The sequence below is a fragment of the Rhododendron vialii genome, chromosome 12a (assembly GCF_030253575.1).
Source record: "Rhododendron vialii isolate Sample 1 chromosome 12a, ASM3025357v1".
NCBI classification, from domain to species: domain Eukaryota; kingdom Viridiplantae; phylum Streptophyta; class Magnoliopsida; order Ericales; family Ericaceae; genus Rhododendron; species Rhododendron vialii.
The window spans coordinates 14,535,734-14,545,127 of record NC_080568.1 but is presented as its reverse complement, the minus strand read 5'-3'; the positions used below and the strand labels follow the sequence as shown (position 1 = coordinate 14,545,127).

The following is a 9,394-nucleotide window of genomic DNA, read 5'->3' as shown; positions in this document are numbered from 1 at the left end:
GGTTTGATATGTTCCGCACTCTTTTTTTGGCTTAAGTTCTTGTTGGATAGCATGGATAGTATTTTTTTAGGTCCTTATTTGGTATATTAGGATTTATGAAAATGTTTGCAACAATTTGGGTTTCCAATTTGGCATTGCAGTCAAATATCCTCGTGGCCTCTTATTTCCACAGAGTTAACATCTGATTTTTTGGGGAAATTGCATATCAGTGGAGAAAGGGGTAAATAATGCCCAAGTCATGGAGTAGTTTTTAGGAATTCAAAAGTCATGTGAAGGAGACAAATATTTCCCAATACATGAAATCCAAAACAGAATTGGACAAAAGTACCCCTTCTCCTACACACGACGTCGTTCCCCTTTTTTCTCCTACCCAAAACTCGTGAAACCCTCCCAGGCTCCCACCCAAATCACTCTGAAACCCTAGCGCCTCTCTTTCTCAGTGGGTTGCTCCCTCTCTCAGTGCGTTGCTCCCTCTCTCCTCTTCTCCAACAACCAGAGAAACCTCTCTCTCTCTCTCTCTCTGTTGCTCTCTCCCTCCATCTCGTTGCTCTGTTGATTCGTCCTCTCTTTGTTGCCAACTGACGACGACTATAGAGCAACCCTCTTCCTCGATCGATATTCAGTGGGTGTGTGGCAGCGCTTCCTCGACTTCCATTCTTGTACAAGTTTGGGTATGGCTTCTTTCTCCTTTGTTACGTTGAACTTTTGAAGCATTTTGGGTATGGCTTTTTTGGGTGTGGCCTTGATCCTTTCTTGGGTAAAAGGATACGCATCAACTCCATAATCCCGAATGAACTCAACACCATCCTCTATCATAACCTTCCCATTCTCATCAAGGATTACAAGGTACGATATTCCCATCACCTTGAACAACTCATCCAACTAATCGAGCGTGTTTGAATCAGAAAATGGGATGGCAAGCCAGGGCATCTTGGACAAATAACCCTTAAATGCCTCTTGTTCTTGATTTGCTGAGACAAACACAATCTCAAAATCGCCCTTGGCGGACAGTTCATTGTAAACCTCCACCAGATTTGGGGTGAACTATTGACATGGACCACACCATGATGCTGAAAAATACAACCCGACCTTTTTACCCTTCAAATTGTCAACTTTCACCTGTTATGTTCAGAATTAACATATTACTTGCGCCTGTAACACCACCAGAAAATGTACATATCACTCCCATTTAAAACATTGCCAATTTGATCATAAGTACCCTGATATACTTGTTTTAAGCAATATCACTTTCTGCTGCTACATGTATATTCAACTATTTCAGATATCTCAACATGGAAAGTTACAAAGGAAAATGAAATTTCAGGCACATCAAGCATGCATGTTACACTGTCGAACAACTACTGCACATCTAAGAAGATTTCTCCACGGAGTCCTTTATTTCCAACTTCGAGATCAACAAAACTCCATGCATCTCATGTCACTAATAATTACTAATTAGGGCAAGGTTTATGTACCCACACATGTCCCCAAGGTTCCTTTGAGGCTTGCTTCAACAGTAGTTTTGGAGTAGTCTAGGTTCCTTTAGGCACTTGAATAGGGGAATTCAATGGTGCAGTCACAATGCCGCAAGAGTAAGAGTCATCGAATCCGATAGACACTGGCTTCGAATGCCAGCACATTTTTTACCTTGTATCTGGATATACCTTCAGATTTCACTTACATACATACCACTTTTGAATTAACATTTGACACGGTGGGTAACCTTCTTCGCTATTCTTTTATGTTGAAGCAAATGTTGGTCAAGCAATAGTGTTTAGTTGTGTTAGACACAATCACAGGTACATGCGTCAGTTTTAAGCAAAATGAACAATCACGCTTGGCACTATTGCAGAGAATGAGGCCATGCTATATTTGGTTCCATTCCCGTTTCCCCATATCATCAAATACATTGCAGGCTGAATGTTCATACTATTGTTCACACCACAACAACAACAGATTATTGAATACACCAATCTCTGCAATAAAGTTACCCAATTTCCCTTTCACCCAATATTCCAATTAAACACCCACAGTTAGCGGTTGTTTGATAACCAATTTCAGCACTTAAAAACCGAATAAGTTAAGTAAAAATGAAATAAGTTGGTTTGATAACAAAAACAAAGAGTTGCTGAATACGTTAAGAGCACGGAAGGATGAAGCACAAATTTTCTCTTTTGAACAAAAACAGTGCAAATTTGTCTGTTTTCATCAGCACCTACACCACCATTCCCCTTGCCAGCTTCAGTTTCTCTTTTGAACTTCCCCTGCAGTCCTCCCTGCGCCTCTATTCCTCTTCACCTGCACCACAAATGCAAATTTTCAACCATGTTGAATACGTCATCAAAACTAATTAAAATAACTTTAACTTCATATAAATTTTCAAACAAAAAATTTATAACTCACTGGTAGTTTGAGCCTTGTAGCTGGTACAATGCTTGCACCATTCTGCCTTGTTGCACCATTCTGCAAGCCACAACGTATTTTAATTACTTACCACTATGCATGGATTGTATAAATTAAAAAAAATAAAAAAACCTCACAGTACTTGCATATGACTTACCATTTGGGATGTTGAACCCTGCTGTGTTGCTGCATTTGGAGCCTGCTCAGTTGGAGCATTTGGACCTTCTGTTGTTGCTGCATTTGAACCTTCTTCTGTTGTTGCTGCAGTTGGATCCCCCTTGCAACTTCTTCTGTTGTGTCCTACCTGACCACATTTGCCACAAGTCATCTTAACTCCCTTCCTTCCAACCCTAGTTGGATCCACTGGCTCCTGTTCTTCTGGTTCCCTCCTCCTAGCCTTTTTAGGCCTACCAGCCATTTTCTTGACATCCGGTGGAAGTATGATAGGATGATCAATTGTTGGCCACATTTCCCTGCCATTAATTGGTCCCAATCCATTTCCATAACAACTCAGGTAAGTGGTCACCTTATAACAGTCATGCACATAGTCCATGGGATCCATGTGTAGATGGTTATACCTTTTTTTTTGACCATCCTATAGAAGTCTAGGATGTATAGAATTTGTTTGAGCTTACTATGGAGTGTTTAGGCCTTTTGTAGGGGGCATGTCCCTAGTTCTTACTGCTATTTCGTGTGTGGATGCTACTGCTGTCTCTGTTATGGCGGCTGCTACTGGTACACTGCTGGTGCAATCAGCTGCAAAATGTTGTTCTGCTGTTTTGTATATTCTGTTTTGGCAGCTCCAATCTCCTATTTGCTACAACCTGTTTTGCTATCACCCTGATGATATTTTCTGCTGCTGTTTCTGATCATTTACCTCAGTCGATGCTGCTGTTTGCAAATCAAAGTAGTTGATGCCGATGTTCAAAATTGCATTGCATTGTCTTCTTCCATTAACAATGCAATGCAATTTGGCTAAGTCTGAAATAGTTTTGGCTGGCCCTAGGAAACTAAGATGATCTGAAACATATTTTCAAGATTTATACTTCACAGGTTGCTTATTATGGTTTTATGTGTAAACTTCTTCATTTCATGTGCAGTTATCTCTATGATGGTACGTTCAAAGGCCAATGCTAGGAAATCAGTAGTACCACCTATGAAAGTGCAGGTCAAGATGGGTGCAATAGTTCACGAGGGAAGTAGTTCACACCAGAAGCAACGGAAACCTAGTTGTTTCGTTGTTTATGTGTGAGTTTTAATATATGATATTTCATGTCTTTTGTTATCCCGCTTACGTATTGACCACTGAATCCTTGGTTAAATGCAGGAAGGATTTTACTCGAGGTTTAAAGGCAATATTTCAAGAAGACAATATAATAAAACAAACAGAGGTTAGGATTGAGGGATGGAAAGAAATTGTATTTTTTTTATCAGTTCCATTTTTTAATCTCGTCTATGATATTCATTTCCTATGTAGGTGATGGCAGCCATGTCGGAATGGTGGCATGAGGGATACTTGCGAAAGAAGTACTACAAAACCTATTCTGGATCAAGCAGTGAGGAAGAGAATGATGAGGTCGATGTGAATGATGAGGAATCGAGTGAACAAGAGGGCGACAATTGTCCGCCCCGTCCAAAGAAGAAGAAGAAGAAGAGTATAGGGGAGAGTAAAAAGAAGAAGAAAGTGCCGGTATGTCAATAACTAACGATGCTTTGTATCGTGCTTAGGAGTTGAAATGCTTAATCATGGGATTTCACCTTTATGTGCATTTATGTCCATATATAGGTAGTTATGCCTTTGAATATGTATCCTTTTTCATTGTGGTCTTATCCAATTTGAGTTGAGCCCCACTTTAACACAACTACTTAATTCATTACCACAAATCACTTTTTGATTGTTTTAACATGTACATGTTTCATACTAACAAAATTACCACCCAGTACCTGCTATGTGTGCTACCTTTGTGATAATGAAATTACTACCATGCTAATATAATTTTCTGTTTGTTTATACTTACAGCTTATTATAAAGACAAGGTGTTCCCCTAGGAAATTTGTTTCCTTGATTGGTCAATTGACTCAAGACCAACGTAATGCAATCAAAGCATGTAATCCATTCCATTCATTACTTCATGTGAAGTGTGGCCATATGCATAGAGTTTTTGCTATGCATTTGGTTCAATGTTTCAATCCAGAAACCTGTAGCATCGAATTTAGGAGGGGCCTAATTGTTCATATTACTGAAGAAGATGTTGGAAGAGTTTTAGGGATGCCAATAGGGGACACACCAGTGCCTACGGAATGCCTTGAATTACACAGAACAAAAATTGAAGAGGACTTTAAGGGAGGTTTTAAGGGGATTGAAATCGTGAAATTGGAAAATGTGATTAAGAAAGGCGATACTGATGGGAAGTTTCATAGGGCTTACATGCTATTTACATTAGGATGCTTGTTGTGCCCCACCACAAAGGAAGTTGCGGGGAATAGATTGTTCCCTAGGGTGATTGCCGACGACCTTGAAACCTTAAAGACGTATAAGTGGCCGGCATTTGTGTTGGATTGGTTGGTGAACGAGATTCGAAATTATAAGGTTCGGGTAACCAAAGGTCATGGACGGAAGGCGGAAGGAGTTGGTGGTAGTCTGTTCCTTTTGATGGTATGTTTACTTAATCTTTTGTAGCATTCTATTTAACACTTTCAATAACAATATTATGGTTTATGTAGGAAGTTAAAAATTATGACTGATTTGTTTTGCAGGTCATATATTTTGACTTACATCCATTGGATGTTGAAATTGGGAAGGAACCTGAGCCTCCTATTGGCTTATGGACAAAGGAATTGATCGATATTCGCATTTCCAAAGAGGCGGAGGACAAGCCAATTGAGGATTATTTTTTTTCTCAGTTCCCTCCCCATAATTTGAAAAATCAGGTGATGGTATTGGCTTAGTTTCAATATTTCATATATTCATGGTTCTTATAGATTGCCTCAATTAGTTTTCACATATGCTCATATTTTGGTTTATCTTATACCATTTCAGATCTGCATTGATATGTACAAAGATTTCATGCGTCAATTTATGAATAACTTAAAAAGGTTGCATGAAATGGATGCTGCTATGGGCGAGCCTGTCGTTGGAAGCCCTGTTCTTCGAAGCCCTCAAGATGGTCCACGGGCAGAACCTGTAGAAGATGAAGGCCATTCGCCACAATTTAGTGCAAATTTTGAACTACATGAATATGAGGACCAGGGGGAGTGGGAGGAGGAGTAGGGGGATCAGATTCATAAGGGGGACGAGGGGGATCATATTCAGGAGCAGGGGGATCAGATTCATAAGGGGGAGGAGGGGGGTCATATTAAGGAGAAGGGGGATGAGATTGAGGAGGAAGGGGAGGTGGGCGGGACATCCAAAATCATGGATGGGTTGGCGTCCTGTAAGCGAAAGCAAGAAGCGATGGCGATCTCAACTGATCCCACAAAGAGAAAACGTCGAAGAAATGTGAAGCCGAGCCCATCTATTAAATCTCTTTTTGTTGCACAACCCTTCGTCAAGACAACAAAATTAAAGGAAGACGAAGAATCAGTCATTAACTATCTTATTAGGGGACCGACAAAAGATTTAAGGTACCTTTATCTTTTTCGCGACATACCATATTACTTGTAAGGGACAGACCATTGGTTACATTTCTGAAACCATGCTATCTCTTTCCCGATTTTGGTATACTGACAAAATATTTTGGCACAACAGCGAGGTGTTGATCCATATTCAAGGGGCAAAGTGGCCTCTTACTCGCAAGGAAGTTGCTCAATCGTTTAAACCGAGGGGCCTTGTGTCTAATATGGTATGTTCCATACTTCAATTTGTGTTATTTGTGTCATAACGTTGAATAACTATCATACGCTAGACTACACGTAGGTTATGTACACTTTTACGGATTGGCGAATGCTGAAGGAAAGAGCCCATGCGACCAAGGCTCATCCATCACGTCACATTTTCTCTCCAGCCTTTGCGGTAACATATCCTTCTTATTATGGTTAAACTTTTTTGTTTTTTGACTTTATTTCTGATGTATTTCAAAAAAAATTTCCCCAGTCCAATCTACTTGCAACTGAAAGTAACAAGTACAACAATGTATTGCGGGATGATTGCGACCCTGATAAACTAGGTTATGACTTGTTAAAATGCGACATGGTACGTAACTAATCCCAATATATACCGTATTCCATTGTTTATGATGTGTGCCCCAATGTTATTTTGACTGAATGGTGGCCTATTATTTTGCAGCTTTTCTTGCCTGTGCTTGAAAGTGAACATTGGTTTTGCATTTGCATATCCCTTGTTGAGTCACGCGTTTATATTCTTGACTCAATGAAACACGTGGGACAAAACTTGGATCAATTGGACCAAGTTAACATTTTAGTAAGTTGTCGCTCGACCTAATGCATTATATATTGATTGGCGCACTTTATATTATACTTACAAACTTGTTTTCAATTTCGATTATAGCAAAAGAATCTTTTTGCACTCCTGAAGAAGAGACGTACGCGAAGTTCATGAAATGATTCCCGCATATTTGAAGTTCAATATGCGGATGTGCCACAACAGACAAACTTGTTAGTCATAACTTCCTTGACTTGTGCAACTTATTTTGTCATTCTTTTGGGCGTTGTAGTCATGTCTTTCAATTTTGTTTTTGTAGCCATGATTGTGGAATTTATGTCATGAAGTATGTGGACCGTTGGGATGGTCGAACTTATCCTTCGACTGAACTTCATGGAGGTCATATTCCAACCATTCGTAAAAGGCTTTTGCTTCATCTTTTCATGGATGAAGCAAATAAGGAAAGAGACTCCATATTAAAAATCATCCCAAGGTGATAAACGTAAGCATATTACTCTTGTGTTTTTATAGTTAATGATATAATTGTTTGTAACTGTAAGTATATTGGGATGCTATTTTATTTCCATTTCTGAGGTCTCGATCTCGACTAGGATTAAGAAAGTTGGAAGTCCTTGCTGGTTCAAAGAATATGAAAAAAGGGTAATTCAAAGAAAAAGGGATCCTGAAGTAAATATGTTATTACGGTATTTGTTTTGAAGATGTTCACATTGTGTTCAAGAACCTCTGCATGGACATCTTATTTCTGCCCTTTTTCTGAATGCATTTTGCATGTTTGAAAGGTTGGAATATATGTGCGGATAGGATTTTTAGCTAGGAAGTACATAGGTTATGAAACCTTTAAGGTAGCAGATTTCTATGTTGTTTTAAACAGCATATAGGGTTGGGTTTTATATATGACACGCTCCATCAAACTTGCTTTCTGAACGTGTGTGAAAATTAGAAATAAACTTGGAGGATACGTAGATTGTCTACTATTCCTCGTAGACAACCGTATCCCTTTGCAGTAGCACTCTGAGTGTCCCTTCCTTAGCTTTACGGTGGAATGGCCATTTACCTTTTACAAAATGATGAATCTAGATGGGATATCCATGTTACGTCGTCCTTTTACCAAACCTCCAATGTCTTAATGAAGATTTGTTTCGGGAGAATGAGCATTCCATTCCTGCTTAGTTCCATTGAACCAAAGGTTGGCAATATTTATCGACCGAGCTAGGACCTATGTTCGGAACTTACATGAATCCCTTAATTAGGTTGACTTGTGAATGATAGTAGTTGGTTTGTACAGCCAATTTGAGTTCAGCGAATATCTATGCAGATCCTATGCTATACCATTAGTGAAGTGAAGGTTGAGTTCAATTTTCATATTCCAATTGCACGAAACAATAATGGCACTATTTGTTTCTGTCCATCACTTTTCACGGGTTTCTAATTTGTCACACTTTTTATGGTTTTCGTTTTGTGATATGCTATTCTACAATTTTCGTTTATGTTTTTTCTTTGTTTCCCTAGCTACATGGACTCTCAAAGATGTATCATTTAGCCTTGTCAATATTTCATTGTTGGAGATTATGGGGTATTGGTGGTCAAATTCATGTAGTTGATACTCCTGTGGATTGTGTGCAGGATACTTTGAAGTGATTTTATGGGTTCGTGGGTTCCTTATTGTCTATATGGTGTAACTGATTTGCTACCCAAACGGAGACTGGGTACTTCTCCTTTGTCAGTTAGGTTAATGCACAAATACAAACCCCCCAAATTCAATATTTCATTGTTGGAGATTATGGGGTATTGGTGGTCAAATTCATGTAGTTGATACTCCTGTGGATTGTGTGCAAGATACTTTGAAGTGATTTTATGGGTTCGTGGGTTCCTTATTGTCTATATGGTGTAACTGATTTGCTACCCAAACGGAGACTGGGTACTTCTCCTTTGTCAGTTAGGTTAATGCACAAATAAAATACTACAATTTTTTGAGTTGTAAGGTGGCAGTACATGTGGATGTGGATGGGGACAAATACTACAGTTTCATATATTCTTTTGTTATGAATTGTGACATCTTATATAGCTATTGTCCCATTGTCTCTTAGTTTTGAGGGCAGTTATTTCCTAAAGTGTGTAGCTATTGCATTTACAATGACGAATTATATGTCAGTTTTTGTGCTGTATCAATTCTGTTACTAATGTTGCAGCTGTTTGCTATTGTATTGTGTTGTTGTTCTGGCTGCTGTAATGAATAGTAGCTGCCTGTTATCTGCTCTTGCTGCTACTATATTGTGTTGCTGTTTTGTGTATCCTGCTGCTGCTGTTCTATGCTGCTGTTTCTGCTGCTATATCAGTCCAGCAGAATATAACGTAACAACTTAATTTCCACAATGGGCTACTTTATTTCATAGGAGCAACATATGTGAATTCATAGAGCAGCTGTCTCTAACAACAAAACATAAAGTTCTTGCATAGATCCAATTATAATTACTAGAATCAATGTATGAATACAATTACTCCTATTCGTCATCAGAATAATCAGATACTTCGGGGTCGGATGCATACTGTGGATTCCTCTTAATTTCTCTAATAGAATCTCTGGGGTCG

At 39.0% G+C, this 9,394-nt stretch overlaps 1 protein-coding gene across 1 annotated transcript; it reads left to right on the top strand.

The window, feature by feature from the left end:
- The first annotated feature begins 3,914 nt into the window (after nt 1-3,914).
- Nucleotides 3,915-5,674, top strand: LOC131309481 (uncharacterized). Its single transcript, XM_058336109.1, has 4 exons — nt 3,915-4,189; nt 4,424-5,059; nt 5,161-5,334; nt 5,444-5,674. The coding sequence occupies exons 2-4, from the start codon at nt 4,553-4,555 to the stop codon at nt 5,672-5,674; spliced, it is 912 nt and encodes a 303-aa protein (XP_058192092.1). The 5' UTR covers nt 3,915-4,189; nt 4,424-4,552.
- The last annotated feature ends 3,720 nt before the right edge of the window (nt 5,675-9,394 follow it).

Bases quoted from the DNA above. Each gene is read 5' to 3' on its own strand.
- LOC131309481 (XM_058336109.1), top strand. From the start codon at position 4,553: ATGCATAGAGTTTTTGCTATGCATTTGGTTCAATGTTTCAATCCAGAA. The intron at 5,060-5,160 runs GTATGTTTACTT...TTTGTTTTGCAG, and splicing joins GTAGTCTGTTCCTTTTGATG to GTCATATATTTTGACTTACA. The intron at 5,335-5,443 runs GTGATGGTATTG...ATACCATTTCAG, and splicing joins CCCATAATTTGAAAAATCAG to ATCTGCATTGATATGTACAA.